The sequence below is a fragment of the Odontesthes bonariensis genome, chromosome 23 (genome assembly GCF_027942865.1).
Source record: "Odontesthes bonariensis isolate fOdoBon6 chromosome 23, fOdoBon6.hap1, whole genome shotgun sequence".
Taxonomy (NCBI): Eukaryota; Metazoa; Chordata; class Actinopteri; order Atheriniformes; family Atherinopsidae; genus Odontesthes; species Odontesthes bonariensis.
Window position 1 is genome coordinate 6,717,836 of NC_134528.1, and position 16,426 is coordinate 6,734,261.

The 16,426-nt window shown below is 41.3% G+C and overlaps 1 protein-coding gene across 1 annotated transcript in view; it reads right to left on the minus strand.

Annotated features, from left to right (window-relative positions):
* The window catches only part of kif19 (kinesin family member 19), a 35,261-nt gene that overhangs the window by 16,428 nt on the left and 2,407 nt on the right, over window positions 1-16,426 (minus strand). Inside the window, exon 2 of the mRNA XM_075457293.1 lies at window positions 16,136-16,216. Within this exon, the coding sequence (XP_075313408.1) occupies window positions 16,136-16,216 (81 nt within the window). The remainder of the gene's footprint in view (window positions 1-16,135; window positions 16,217-16,426) is intronic.

A 16,426-nucleotide genomic window follows, 5' to 3' on the forward strand; every position in this document is an offset into this window, starting at 1 on the left:
CAGGTATAAAGCACATCTGTGGCAACAGCTATCAGGGTTAGCAAACACTAAACAGATGTTTGTTGTACCATATGTTTCTGTTGAGTCAACCTGCATGTGGTGCATCTCTGGAAAGATGCCAGAAACACAATCATAGCTTTCAATCCAGCAAATCAGTAAAGTCATTTCTATGTTTCTGGCACATTTGCTGAGGCTACCGACCATTCGACTGATGAAGCACCTCCAGCAAAACGAGATGAGGTCTGGCATCCACTTAATGACCATCAAGTATGCCTTTTCTTATGCATTTTGTGCCGTTTGTTTGTCTGTAGGCAAACAACCAATTTGATATCAAATAAAACTTGGTAGAGACATAGAGTTTAAGTGTTAAGATGTTTGCAAAAGGAAAAATGGTATGTGTTACGTGTTAAAAAGATTGAAAAAAAAGACAAAACTGTGTGCTGTAATCAGACTAACCCACAACTATCTGATAGTCCACTGATGCATGACTGAATAATGATTAAATATGCTGCTCAAAAGCTTGATGTATGAAGGTGTTAGTGGCCTATCTTACCAGTGCTCTAAATGTTTCAATGTGAATGCATACTAAACTGGATGTTACTGAGTGTACTATTCATTCAAAGAGACATCGTCTTATAACACTTTTTCAGATGTAACTGCCTTGAAGAAATTGTTCATATTTAGGCAGGTTTGGTCTTTGGCCAAATTTGCATTCAGACTGCAAACTCTAGGGGCAGAAGCTTGAAACTTGAATCACTGAATGAATCTATTTTTAAATATGTTCATAACGGAGGTGAATTCTCCAAAGTTCAGGAAAAGGACCGTGTCAGGAACACTTCTCTTCCTGTGAAATGTCTGTAAAGGTCAACCTGTCCTGCAAACCTGTTCTTTCTCATTTTCCATGCTCCACCTGCCCTTATTCTTCTGCTTCTCCTGTGCGTCTCTCCTGTTTCTTACAGGTGTGGGTTTGCCAGCCTGGGAGTTGACACGGACCCCCAGTGACACCTTCCCAACATTGCAGCTAATAACCTTCCACACTTTATTACGGTAGGTGCTGTAAGAGAGCACCTTAAATGATGACGGTTGGAGTGGGTAATGTTGTGTGCAGTCACCTTATAATCGCTGCTGGCATCAGCCTTACACCTAAAGTCACAGCTCGTTTCACATCTTTAATTACATTTATTTTTCTCCTGAAAACAAGTTGCGTCAAATTATCACTGAATCAAATCACAATCGCCTTTAGTCTTGAAATCTAATGAGCTACTCGGCTGACTCTCCGTGCACCCGCTGCAGCACACACATTTAGAATGAGTCATTCCGATCAGACCGACAGAGACATATCAAACAGAGAGAAGAAGAGGCATAAAAAAATGGTGTGAAATCACATTTAGAAGTATTGAAACGTCAATGGAAGCGACATTCCTCAAAATATGACAGGCTGTCCTTATAACAAATATCTGTATGATACAGACACACAAGCATGTATGTACGCATTTATGCCAACGCTCAGTCACTCGGGCCATCTGCAAGGCTCTGGAATCAATGAAGAAGTAGCCTTCATGTCGAGGAAATTTGTAGCATGTTGAAGACAGACACAAGCTCCAGTTCATTTAAAGGGAACGTGAGAGTCTGTTGTGTTGGCAAAAACTGTGCTTTTCTGCACAGTTTGCGTAGAACCATCACACTTGATGTGGATTTACAGACTAAAATGTCACTCTGTTCTGATTATGCTGCTTGACGAAGCCAAAGTCTAACCCAAAAACATCAGTAAATCACAGCTCTCACAAAAGGATGTTTCAGGGACAAACAGCACAGCGTGGCATCAAATAAAAATGTCAAAAATGGCTGACCAATCGCCGAGCCAGTGGGGCTGCAATTAACTTGGGCATGTTGCATGCAGCTAAAGGAAAACTGTCACTCTCAGAACTGTAGGTTTGAGTCTCCAGCGACTGACAGAAAAGTCAACAACAATAAGGAACCTTTGAGTCTTGGGATTTTCCAAGTGTGCTCTGCTGGTCAGCTTCATTCAGAAGCAGACCTGGAGAGTCCTCCCAGAACCGTCACGCTGAAGCACCCTTCCTGTTTGATGACGCCCTCAACCACCGAGCCGCTCACTTTGAAGCCTCTCTTATTGAAATTCAAGAGGAGAGATTTCACTTCTAATAAAATGACAACAACACACAAAGGCAGAGGGGGTGCAGGCTTGCACTGGCTTCACTCTGCAAATAGGTGGACAGCAGTAATGAGGGTAAAGTACTCAAGAGAACAAGGGAAGATAGAGAAATGGGAGAGACAAACAACACTTAATCTTGGCACAAGGAAAGCATGTGTGGAAAAGAGGACAGTGTGAAGCCATTAATACTGCTCTCTTTCTGATCCTTTTTCCTTTTCCTCATCCTAGCTGCAATGACGTACAAGTTGTGATCGCATTTCAGAGAAAAGATACTGAGAACAAATGGGTACTTCTTTTGATATGCAAGGTCAGAAACTCTGAAGCCTCTTGGCCAATCTGATATCCTTCACCAACAATGCAAGTGGTATCAGAATAAGAAAACTTCACTGTCTGCCGTGGCAGAACATCTTCTTCATATACCAGAGACTTGACATAAAAAGGATCCATTCCTAAAACAGAATAAAATCAGCTTGTGCATTATAAGACAGGAAAAAAAGGATTATTGTTTATTTAACATGTTTATAGTGGTGGGAACAAAGGATTTAAATAAATAACAAATATTAATATTGTTTTTCCTGTCTAAAGAAACTTTATGCCGTATTTGGGTTTCACCAGTAATTCTATTTGCTTGGATAATGAACCAGCAAAGCTTTAATTTATTCTCGACAGTGGTAAAAAAAAAAAAAAAAAAAAAAAAAAAAAAATCAGGCCCAAACAATGGATGGCAAGGATGCCTTCCTGTACACTGAATTAATGTTTATTTGAAGGAAAATGCTTGAAAGCTCCTGCCTGTCCATTCACCCTAAGAGCTTCAAAGACAGAGTAGAAGGGAATCAGATATCCGCAGACCCCCACAACACAACTCTTAGAGATGTTGGACTCCAAAGAGGTCTTTCTTATTGAAACATCGGGCTATCTACCTGTGTCTAATATCTAGACTTTCATTCCTGATGTGGGCCAATATGTTATCTGCATAATTAAGAGGTGTAAAGGCCCTACTATTCCAGGTTATACTGGTTGTATTCAGTCTAAAGAATTTTCGTGGCAAACGCCACCTAATGATGAGAAGAAGAGGCCAAGTCCTTGGGCCTCAGAGGTAAGGACAGGCAAGTCCAAAAACAAGTCTGTAAGGTGACATCTAAATGAACAAGGGGTCCCCATTTCAGCCTTGTTGACACAACTATCACAAAAAAACAGAACGTTATAGCAATTTGTAACAGTGGCAATCGGGCAAAGCTGAGACGTAAGTGATGGTGCAAAGTGCAGACACAGAAAATGAACAGCAGGGAAAGAGATTAAGCTGTTAAATAATTTCATGATCGTGGCTATTCTATTCTCGTCCAATGACAGCTGGGATAGCCCCCCCCCCCGACTCTGAATTGGATTAAGCGGGTATAGAAAATGGACGGATGGCTATTCTGTGAGATACTAGCTCTAAGTCTGTAGAGTATATTTGGGAAGTTACAAGAGGATTACCACACCAGACTGATTGGAGAAGTTAACCTCTTCATAAGTACATTTCAACCATGTCAACAAAAACATAATCATAAGCAGGCACATAAGCAGTCTGCGAACATCATATGTGACCATTTATAAATCATAACAATCAACTAAAAGTTTATTTACAGGTTAACTGTAACTGATTACATCATATTCAACACAACACAATTTCTCAGAGGACTTTTGCTTGTTTTGTTTTTTTTACGGTAACTTCCTTTTTTTGACTAATCGTGATCTCCACTGAGTACACGACAAACAACAACCATTGTACTGACAAAAAAAATTCACTGTTGGTGTAGCTTCTACAATCTGACAGCGGTGATTACACATTTTTGCACCTTTGAGGACACATTTTGAGGTGAAAAAGATTTTGTCGAAACGAAACGTTTAACCAAGAGAGAAATATAGCTTTTCAAATGTTGGCAGCTCAAAGTCGATATTATTATATATGCATGGTGTGGCAGTGTAATTGTGTTCCTTGAGAAAGCTAATGAGCATTCAACAATGCTCTTACATAACCGCAAGTGTAGTAGGTATCAAATGACCGCGCAGAGTTTTGTCTCCCTGCATGCACTTGGGGAAAATCATTATGGGCAAAGGTGATGATAACACCTCTAGTCCCATCTGTTGCCTGGAGTTCTCGAGTTACAGTACCTCACAGCTCCACCCATGAACATCCACATCTAGCAGCTGCTGCTTGAGAAAGTCTTCCAATAAGACTGTGAGGTTCTGGCTCTGATGACATCGTGTGGCAACATAGGACTGGATGTCTGGTCATGTGCCTATGGATTTCATTGCTTGTAGTGACCATTTGTCCATAAAATACAAATTAAACTTAAAACAAACAAAATCAAAAGACCACTGGTTCCCCATGGGGATGTGGTTTATCGCAGGCAAAAGAAGATGAATGTCCAAAATGAATTCTTGCGTCTTCTGATGATTTATTTCAAAACAATAAAACAAACAAAAGAACAAAGAAAACCATGCCTGCTGCTCTCTCCTTTTCCCTGGTAAAAAAACCATTGGCCCACCCAGGTGCATGCTGGTACTCCAGGTGCCTACCTACACAAATAGCTTCAGGTGCCCAGTGTGACCCAATTACCAAAATATTCTAAACAAATAACTAACAAAGAATATTAGCAAAAAATATAATCTAAATAAAGCACTTAAAATAATCAAATAAAGTTACTCATAATTAGCTAATCAAATTTACAACTAGAACCAAAAACGAAAACTAACTTTACAAATAGCTCCTACATTGCTAATGGGCTATTCCGAGCCTTTCAGACTTTGTCAACACTTGCAGGTGCCCTTCACACCAGACTGTCCTCTGCATTCAATTAAGAAGCTTCAGAGAAACAAAGACACTGGGGTGAAGCACCTGTCAGTATTAGCTGTTGAGCCCCTACGTCCACTCAGAGTACCGAACGGGTTCAGGAACATGGCGGTCTCCTGGAAAACATTAAATCTCCCACACATTCTCGCTCCATCTGGCAGTTGCATGGAACCATGCACTTATATATAGACAGCAACAAACAAAGAGGCATGTACTCTGCAACAAGCAGGTTTGTGAAAGTAGTAAGGTGGCATAAGAGAAGAGGCCTGTCTATTCAACATAACCCGTCTGTGTATAAAGTGACAAATGTTTGAGTAAAACACTAAATAAAAAAGCATTAAAGGAGTGATAAGCAGAACTAATCTCAGGATGGCATACAGTTTAAAGAGGTAACCCTCTAGTAACATTCTAGTGGAGCATTTTTGGTTCGTAATATATTAGTGTGAAAAAGAGGAAAGAGCCTGCAAGAGCTTGGATGAGGTCCCAGATATACTGTAAACAGGCTCTAAGTAACTTTACAACAGGAACATTATCCAAAACACAGCTCAAAATCCACAATGAGTCGCCAAGAGCCACAAGCCGGGGGATTTTGCCATATCTCTAGCGTAGTTCCAATCTAAACATCATCAAATATCTGTGAACAGACCTCAAAAGATCAGTACGTACAAGGCGGCACAAGAATCACAGAACTAGCAGCCTGTGTCTTGAGGATTGAATGAAAACCCCTCAAACAAAAACTGAAAGCCTTTAACTTACAATGAAAAAGTGCTGTGATTCTTAAAAAAAGAACACACTAATCCTCTATCATCCAAATCAGCTGTACCAACTGTCTGCTGGCAGAATCAGCCCGTTCAGCTCTTAATTCGATATACACGAATCATGAATTCAACAGGCTTCAGACATGATTAAATCAGTGGACAACTGCAAGGCAACCGCTCTCCAAACACAACATAAACCTGATACTGTTGAAAACCTTTCAAAATGTTTTTTTTTTCCATAAATTTTTTAAATTTCCTTGAGCTTTGAGCATTACATACGTAAGCAGTGTGGCAGATATGGCTCAGGCAGGCTTACTTCCAGTACTTTTTAATATGTGTTGTACAGAACCAGCGGAGCAAGACTTTAAAGGGTTAAATATCTGTTCGTCAAGTTTACCCGTTTCAACCAATTATTTCAATCAATAGTCATTTTACAGCTGAACCTTAAGCAGACAGAAACAGTTTGTGGCGGTCACGGCGTGACTTCAATCCACCATTTAGCTGCTTTATCGACCCAACTATCAGCACCGACTGCTTCTCCGGCTCGGCTCGTAGACCAGATCTCCCAACGATCCGGAAAGCTCAGAGCTTTAGGTGAATGACGTCAAGGTCCAAGTTTCCACTAGGTCTTTAGTGGCTCATTCTGTTGCCTCAAATCACCCCTTTTTGTTGACTGCTGACAAACTCACGGGTGCTCCTGAAGTGGTCATCAGTTTTGACACAAGTCAAATAGGATCTGAGAAGTGCACAAACTTAAAAAGAAAGCAATTTCCTGGTTGACAGCCTCTGTGCAGACGGTGATATCTTTAGCATTTTTAATTATGCTACCCTCTGTCACAATGGATAACACAGGCTACAGCTACTTTCATTTGGATGCCGGGCATGACTCAATTTAACTTGACCCCGGGGCCTCACAAAACAAAGTGGCCAGAGCGTGGATTTACACGCTGTGGCTCTGGAAAAGGAGGCTCCTAAAATATTCATATCCTCGCAAGGAGCCAAAGTCAAACAACAGCTTGCTTATGCAATGACATGAAACCAATTTGCATGATGGAGGTTTCTAAGCACCATAAAAAGCAGCGGGGTGCGATAGAGCACCGCGACCCGTGCTTTTCTTGGTTGATCAACAGCACCACAGCACCTGCTGTTCTGCTCATTAAAGCAGGAGGGATCACTTGGTTGGCCATCTTGCTGATTATAACACTGCGTGCTCCTGCCGCAGATCCATAATTCAAAGCCTGGATGTGGTGCGGTTTCCCAAGTCAGCTAACCCGGGTGGTTCTGTCTGACTCGCTCCACTGCTGTGTGCAAAGCAGCAACTGCTGCCAACATCGGGAACAAAAGTCAGCAGCTGTGGAGGCACAGGTTTATTACACCTATGTACAGGCTTGGGTCTCTGAGACATTTGAAATTGGTCAACGTGCACCAGCTGCCACTCATGCTGCAATGCCAAATGCACCAGACCAAAGGCAAATTTGTTTTCCTGTTTTTCTATCTGTGTGTTCGCATTTATTGTCCACGATAATTACGAGCGGGCTTCTATTTCTCACAGCCGGCAGCTACAACTGGAGAGAAACCGCTGCATCGAGCAAAACTTTTTACCTGAAATTAACACGAAGACGTCGACGTGAACAGATCAATGCGGCAGCAAAAAATAGGACTGATGAACAAAAAAAGGAAACCCAAAGAGAAGAGAGATTAGAACAGAAACATTGGACGATGGCACTAATTTTAACAGATGGAGGATCATTTTAAACAAAAAAAAAAAAAACAGATGGCTGCTGAATCAGAGTGATAGAGCCTCACCATCATACCACCTGTAATGATGTAAAGTTTTATTGTTTACATTGGTGGCTTGTCTTTATGGCTCCGACTTCCACAGCCATAGGGTTGTATCCTTTTTCCAGCAAGCTAAAAGGGTTGACCCTGAATGTATCATAAAGATTAAGAGGAGTGTTTTGTCCATGTGTCACATCTAGTGGTGGATGTCCATCTCTGCATGCAATTTCTCCCGAGACACGTCATTTGTTAAACCCTCATCACCTCGTGACAGTGTGGTTGCCATGGAAGCGTTTCCAATTCATGACTGCATTATTTCAATTGAACAGAATATTTAGAATTAAAAAAAAAAAAAAAAAAAAAAAAGAGCTCAGCTATTTGGACGTAGATGTGCAAGTAGCTCTGGTGATAACGATCCAAAAAGAAACATCTCAACAGCGACTGCAACACCCACAATTTGCAAGCACCCAGCCACCAAAGTACTGAACAAAAGTCAGACTTAAGGAGTAAAATATACTTTGGGTTGTTTCTTCAGAGACATAGTATGACTAGAGTCAGTCATCCAACACCTGTACTATTAATCTATCCTGCTATGAGTCGTCAACACAAAGAGAAACACCTCTTAATCTGAGTTATGCATTTTCCTTTCATCTCCAGGCAGATATTCATCTCTAATGTAATAACCAGCATCCATCATAATATGTCAGAAGTATGTATATCTGTGAGTGTGTCCTGGAATGTCACTGCATTACTTTCCATTATCTTTATGCCACTGTGTGGCATAAAGATAATGACAGACATAACAGCTGACATTTCACAATACCATTTGTGTGCTGTGTTGAGAAAACAGCAAAGTACAAAGGATCAAGACCGCAAAAAAAAAAAAAAGAAGCCATCCTGTCCAAGCAGTGACCTTCGTGGGGCAACCTTTCAAGCTGCCCTTTCAGAAATGCAACCAAAGCTTTGGAAAATCCACAGTGCACAATTGTAGCGGGTTATCCGATAGAAACAGTCAGCGCTGCCCTCTGCACCCCAACAATGCCACCGAAGATCCTGTTTCAGGGTCTCTCCACGATTGTAGGTGTCTGTTTGACCACAGTGTACCTGATACAGCATGCCTGATTGCAAAGTCTGCTCTTCAGCTGAGGTTACATAAGATGTCTGGCTGTGGCAAATGAATGCCAAACTGGTATCGTCGGATGAGGGTCTTTGTAATTCCAACTCAGACACTCGATAATAAACACAAAAGGACTCACAAGCTTTAGCACATGAGCAACAAGAGGTCTTAAAGGACCAGATGACAAAAATGAATTTTCGACCTTCCTTTCTTTCAATTTCCCTCCCATGCTCATTACCCTTGCTTGTTATGTTTAACAGATGTATTGCTGCATGGAACAACAATAGATGGTTAAAAAAAGATAAGAGCAAAATCACTGTGCCTTGATGTTGCCAATAATGACACTCTCAACATAGAACAGAAAGAAAAGCATTCACGTGTGAGATGGTTTTATTGCATACAAACCCCCGTCTGTTCGCCTTTTCTTTGGTTCTTATGTTTGTATTGATATTCATAAGACACTTTAGAGCTCACAGACTTTTCAAAACACACTGTCCTTGGCAGAAGAAACTAGGTTGATTACCAATGAGGCCATTATCTAACCACATGGGATTGTCATCGCAAACAACAAACATCCACCAACTGGCAGGACAGCTCGGTAGCTGCAGGCCAGAGGCGTAGGCAGGTGTTTATTAAAAGGTCAGGCAAAAACTCAAAGCCAGGGGCCGGAGGATGGCCATAACACATAAACTAGGCTAATCGTCAATTACCCAGACAACAACACACAGGACCGCGTTACAGTCGTGAGGTCTTTTTGGGTCAACACCTAACCTCGGAATGCCCATCTGAGGACCAACTTAGGAGTCAACTCTACAGCCGATTGAGACTCAGAGGTGTTCAAACTATTGTGTTATTTGTGGAGAAGGGATAATGGATTCTACATTTCTCAATTAAAAATGTAAAATGTGAAACACTGCGAGCAAGGTTAAAGTTCTGATATGGAAAGGCATTATGTTTGATATTTAGGTGGTTTAACTCCCTGTTTTCCATAATTTTCAAAGGAACTGTTGATAATCCAACTTTTATATTCTTCTAATCCCCTGAGATGACTACTGTATGTATCATCCACATCAGGAGCATTTTTGCTTACATCTAAACAAGAATAGACTGGCCAGTAGCATTTCTAGGACCTTGGAAAATGCAGCATCTGTTGTTCTTTTTAAATTCTTTCATTAGGATGAAATTCCATTCATTTTCACGTGATTTCCCAGCTGTACGTGACTCTTCTCAGTCAGATACAGTAGATTAAAGGCAGAAAAAAAAAACATGCTGAACTTTTGGTAAGTACTGTCCCTCAAAGGATCTTTTCAGATGGATGCATCAACCAGCTGCTGAAGGATCTATTCAGTACAGTGTCAAGTTAACTTCACACCCATGTTCACAAGTAATAATAGTAATAGCAAAATGGTGCTCAACAGCATGTTATTTTCAAGTCCAATTTGCTTCCATCAGACGTGACAGAATGGGAGATGTCAGTGCAAAACACAAAGCAGCCATTAATGCTTCCTTGCGGCTTCAAGTCTTGCTGCTGAGCAACAGAAGTTTCCACGGGGTGTAGAGCATACGCCGAACTCTGCCTTTTTGAAGATGAGTAACAGATCTCATTTACAAGAGCAAATAGAAACAAACAAACCAAAAAAAAAATCCATTAGCAAGGTGATAAGTTTGTAAAGGTCATTCTCAAAAACTAAGTTGGTGGCTGAAACTGAGCCCACGCATAGAAAATCTGCTTAATTTTAAGAGTGTTGGACATGGAAATTTAAAATAAAAAACTTCAAACGCCAACATGAGCGTGCTACATTTGCATGTTAGCACCATGTTTGTGGAAATATGGTTACAAAACTACACATCTAGACAAGGGATTACTCAAGTCAACTTTCCATAAATGACAGAGCTTTTTCGACCTGCCAACAATGTGGATTAGCTGGGGCTGTACTACGCTGCTTAGCTATTGTACTTAAATACTTCCATGCGCTGCCATCCCATTACACGTGCTGCCTACCTACAAGAGAACGAATCGCTGTGCATTAGACTGAAATCCCCACTACATCCTTAAATCCCATTGCAGACATTGGTGTTTTTTGCTGTAAACACTACAATTGCTAGCTGCAAATCAGTGCTGACATTTTTTTTTTTTTGGGTATCTATTCAATTTAGCTTTTTTTCTGACAACCTGTTGCGCTTCACATTCTCCGTAAATCTTCATCTTATGATTCATTTTTTTCATGAATTTGTTTTTAAGCTCTCCAAGTTGGTTTTTGCATTTGTGCAAGGACACTATGAGGGGATGATTAGGAATTACTGTACACTTTAGGTAATGAAGCAATATTAAAATGGACCATCCGGTCATCCAATAACAATGGCTTGGAGGAAACAGGGAAACAAGATGCTCCTCATTTTGTTACGCAGAAAAAAAGACCAGATCTTGGAAGTGTTTTTCTAACATTTTAGTATTGCCACTAAAATGGTAAACATGTTTTGGTTTTGTAATATCTGACATAATGAGTAGATGATGTCCTCTGGGTAATTCTTTCCTTTTCATCACTTCCCTGTGGACTGACGAGTGACTCAAAAGATGCCTGAAGGCTCAGCATGGTGCAGACAGTTCTGCTACAGCGAGATACTTTTCCGTTTTGTCCAATCAAATTGGATAATTAATTCACTGTGAGTGCTGTGTGTCTCCAGCTCCATACAGCAAAGCCCCGGCTGCAACTCCAGAGGGGTTAGACCAAAGAATTAGATGTGTTTACATGAGTACCAAAAGCTGTTCAACAGAACTAACAACAGGGCCACTCCAGAGTCTACTCTCCTTCAGAGGCTGCTTGTGATGAGTTGCCATGCCCTGCCCTGCCCTCTCATCAAGATCAAGAGTGTTAAAGCACTGAGGGCACTCAGAGGGATCACACAAACACACATAGAGCCACTCACAATGGCCCTTGCTGCAGAAGAGACTTAATGGGAGGGGCAGGGATCGACAGAATCTGCAGGAGAACCACTTTGAGGTCAAGAAGGGGAGGTGGAGTCCGAGAAATGAGGAGAGCAAAGATTATCCACTTTCCAAGGACCACAGTCTATTTGGACTGACCTGTTAACCCAGTTTGTCGTAAAAGGAAGGAAAAGACTACGTTACATATGAGAAACAAAGTGTACAAGTTTCTCTTTGTAGCTGCTCTCTTTGGTGTCAATGTTGGCATTTTTGGTTGATGCTTGTTCTGTTTCTGTGTGAGAAAGGGCATGGCTATTTGTAGTTCCTTTCCCTCTCTTGTCCAGACGTGAAGCTATTCAAACACTCCATCTCGTAAAAAAAAAAAAAAAAAAAAAAAAAAAAAAAAAAAAACTGCAGAAAATGTGTGCCCTTTTTCTAGTTTTCCCCAGATTCTTACTAGGCTATTATTAGCACTTTGAGATTTTATTGTAAATGTAAAGAAAAATAATAAAATGATAAAATGTATTATTATTATTATTATTGTTGCAATAAAAAACTCTTCCATCGGCAGAAGGGTGGGGTAACACTGACACTAAATAAAAAGGACATCTGTAGGGAGTAGGCATTCCGCATATTTAAATCAAATCTATTGTATGTGCACGAAGAAAGGGGTGCATTTTTGTTAAAAAAAAACAACAAAAAAAAACCTGGCCCCGGGTTTTGTTGGGATAGATCCTTAAACCCTTTCACAACCAGTGAAGCGGTAAAAAACAAATTTACTCTCCATTTTCCTGTGAGAGATGCGGTTTTCTGGCACATTCAGTGGAGAAAGCTACAGTGTGTTTACAGAACAAAGCTTTTCTAATTTAAAGTGTTTTGTTTTTAAGGGGAGCAGCTCTTTCTGAATGACACTAACTACCTGGCAGCCTGGTTTCAGTCTCCTTTCACTGACAGACCTGTGTAAAGGCAATCAGAAACTCTACACTGAGCACCTGAAGTAAGGTTCAGTGTACTCCATAAGGGCAGAAAATGTACCAATTCATTGCATTATGTAATCAACTATACATGTGCTTGGAACAAGCTTGAACGCTGTTTAGTTTAAGTCTTAATCTGGATCTGGATCAGGAGGAAAAATGGGGTGACTTTGTTTTCTTACTGGCTGCTGCTTACTCTCTTTTCGGGATCCGACTGAACCACCTACCTTTGAAAGTTTCTCCCCAGGAGATCACATGTTGGTATACGAGAGGAGAGTCTTTTTCTTTAGTCCCAGCTGTTGTGAGGAAGGGTTTTAAAGACCCCAAATGTCTGCACACAACAGCAGCTTCACTTTTGAAATATGACCACGAGAGACCACCATTAATACGTTGTGACACCGTCTGTTTATTGCACTCACAATCCAGGCAGCACAAACAAGCCGAACGGTACAAATGCTGCACATAGTCCTTACATCTCATTCACCTGCAAACACAAAGACAACCTTTCCTGCTGTTTTCCCTTTTTACTTGTACACATGGGGATGAATGTGGAAAAGGGGGAGAAAAAAAAGAAAAGAAACAAACAAACAATGGCCCTGAACTTGACTGGGTGTCTCCATGGAGACAAGGCCTCACCATAAAGTATTCCCCACTGTGTGCAACTGAGGGACCGGCCCTACTGAAAACACGCTCAACAAGTTTGAAGTCTGAAGAGAAAGAATTCTACGAAAACATGCCTCAGTTTTGATTATCTTATCTTATGTCAAAGTCTGCAATGCCAGGAACGTTTCTGTCATTTCAGTGAGGTTGGAAGTGAGATAACGCTGTCCTCTCAGGTGTCTCATTCACAAGGTCAAAAGACTGTCTTTATCTCTTCGGGGCTAAACTTAGCTTCGGTTTTAGCCTCTTAAGGAGGGACCTGTCACCTCTTCTGGCGTGTTATAATGAAGCGGGAAGGTAAACAATGTCTGAGTATATAAAGACCACAGCAGAAAGTCAATACAAATGACTTACTGTTTATCATTTGATAAACAGGGCCAAGATGGCATCATTAACTCTCAGGGCTTTCATTGTTGATTTGATCTGTTTGATATTACTTTATAAACTCGTAGGTTGAAAATCTCAGTAAAACAGCCATGAGCTACATAAGGTGAGTAAGTTTAAGTACTATCATTTCTTTAAAATAGCATTAGATAAAGCATACATTTATTATTATTATTACTATTATTGTTCATTCCCGCATTTCACAAGAAGCATTGACTTTTCCAGTGTCTTGTAAATATCTTCAGGAACTTGTCTGGAATGGATCGTCTTACTAACAAATGTTAATTTTGATGTTTGCTCGGTGGATATCTCTAAGAACTACTTTCCATCCTGAATTAGAAATGATATTCCATATGCGTTCATTTCAAGGCACCCTCTGGTCCGCCTGATTGTTCTTTCGCCCCATTAACAGATAAAGGTTTTCATGATGTCCAAGACCCCACAGTTTAGGCTGATCTCTTCATTTCAAAAACCAAAGACTGCTACAATATTTTGTTTCTTTTCCAAACACGAGGTTTGTTATACCACCACAGTTGGGCTAAAGCACCCCTGTTTCTGGCATCTAATTTGGCATAAAAGCCCCTCTTCTATGTTGGTAACATCTGACTCATTTAAACATCTTCTTCATATATCCACCGCACTACACGTCCAACCTGTTTACTAACAACTCCCAGCGAGTGTAACAGACAGTGGCCAAATCCTCTGGGGCTGTCAGAGGGGGAAGAGTAAGGCAGAAGAGAGAAAAAGAGCATTAGGCAGAAGGCTTAACCTGAGCTAAAACCCATCCAATGAGCTCATCTCCACAGGCTTCGTAAGCTGGAAGTTGTCTGCTTTCTGCCAGGACAACTAGATCTGGCTACACCCATCCAGTCAGCCAAGTCAGCCACCAGCACCCTGCTAATCTGTCTGAGTACAACCTGGAGGCCATATGGTCTTTGCCCGTCTACTGTCTCACAAACAAAATACTCAGTGAGCAGCTTTGTGCAAGGCACAGTGTGTGGCGAGGACTGGGTGTGTTATTGGCATGTTCATATCTGCACGTTTAGGCTGCTGAGAGGTGGTTAAACACATTCAGCTCTCTGTGCTGATGTGACCGAACTCACCGACCTCCTCCATTCATGTGAGCACAGCTCAGGTTGGACCGTGGGTAAAAACAAACCCAGATTCCCTCAGTCCTGTTGTCTCAATAACAAGCGTGTATTGTAAGCTCCTCAAATCCTTTTCACCAACGTGTCTCAGTGCACATGATATAACCAAATAGAGTCCAGACAGCATGACTGCCACAGTGTAATGATCCCCACAGATTTAACACACTGTGGACTGGGCTCTGTGGGCATGAAGTCAACACACTGGACAAAGTTCAAGAGGAGAAACAAAACAAACTTTTTTTCGAGTTGAAGTTTGGTTGAGCTGGGAGACAATAAAACAAACCTTGTTATGGGGGCTGTGCCAGCACCATAACTACCTTCCTGTTGTTATGCTCTAATCCCCTGAGTTCAAGCCTGTTTTAATGATGTCATGGCAGAGAGAAGTGCTGATGTTGTACCTAAGACGTGGTATAATTAAATTACATCTAACAAACAAGTTAGATCTCAGCGCAGCAGATTATCTGTTTCTAGAAGCGTTCCCCAGTAACATCCAACACTTCACATCCCCCTCCTGCACAAATACAACACTTTTAGAACACTTTTAGGACAAGGCGAGGCTGCGTCGCAGTGTCAGCTGTTTCTGCTCTTACGTTTAGGGCTTGCTTAAGAAACACTGGCCACCAACAGCAAGCACGCAAATGTTTCAATCAGCCAACACTGAGCGAGGAGACACCTCTGCAGGTTCCCAGTCACGATGCTCATTAGCATTTGCACTGCCTTCATCATCGTTCCACATTCTGCTAAATGGTCTCCAAGGGGGACCAGTTGAAAGCAAGAGCTAATGGTAAATATGGCCCCAATGGAGCTTCAACATATGCTGTTTTCTTCTTATATTATCTAGTAAAAACCCGAGTAAAAATGATGCGCATAAATTCAAGTATCACACATAATTTTAAAAGATATAATTGCTAGTTGCTGCCATAAATGTAATTCTTAGTTTTTACTCAAGTAAGGCAGATGCATTAAAAGACTTAATTACCATGAGCATGAATGCTTCACATATTGAAAGTGTTCGACAGCTCTGCAGTTGCTGATAGGAAATTAACCTCGGGCATTCTCTGAAGCAAGGGTCTCACACGTTTGACTATAGAATAGTTTTCTATCGTAGCATTTGTTAGAAAGGTCACTCTCAGGTCTGACTCATCCCCGTATTCAATTACAAATGAAATGTGACATTTGAGCTTTACCAACTCTTTTTACAAAAAAAGAGCCTCTGGCTTTACTGAGGTCCCTGCAGATACCTTATCTGTGCATGCTCATGACTGGCAGGAAGGGGCTTTGAAAACCAAGACGACGGCTCTTCTCCCACACAAGCGCACACACACTGACCCCATCAGTCACTCAAACGCACAGATAAAGAGTAAAGGATGGCCATCTCACCTGGTCGTCCACTCTGTGGGCCACAATCGTGGCTCCCTCCTCCTGCTCAGCATCACTGAGGGGTCGGATCCTCAAGGCAACCTGCAGCACAAAGAGTGAACTCAGTCGTCCTTGGATTTCATCAAAACAGAGATATTCGATTTACTGAATTCGTAGTACAGAAAATCCAGCTTGGGCCAGATGGGAAAGGTGACACTGACAGCACACAGGAGTATTCCATCTCCTACAATAAATGAATTTAAAAAGGTTGGGCCAGATTCTGAGCTGATGCAGTTTCTGGAGTTGCACTTG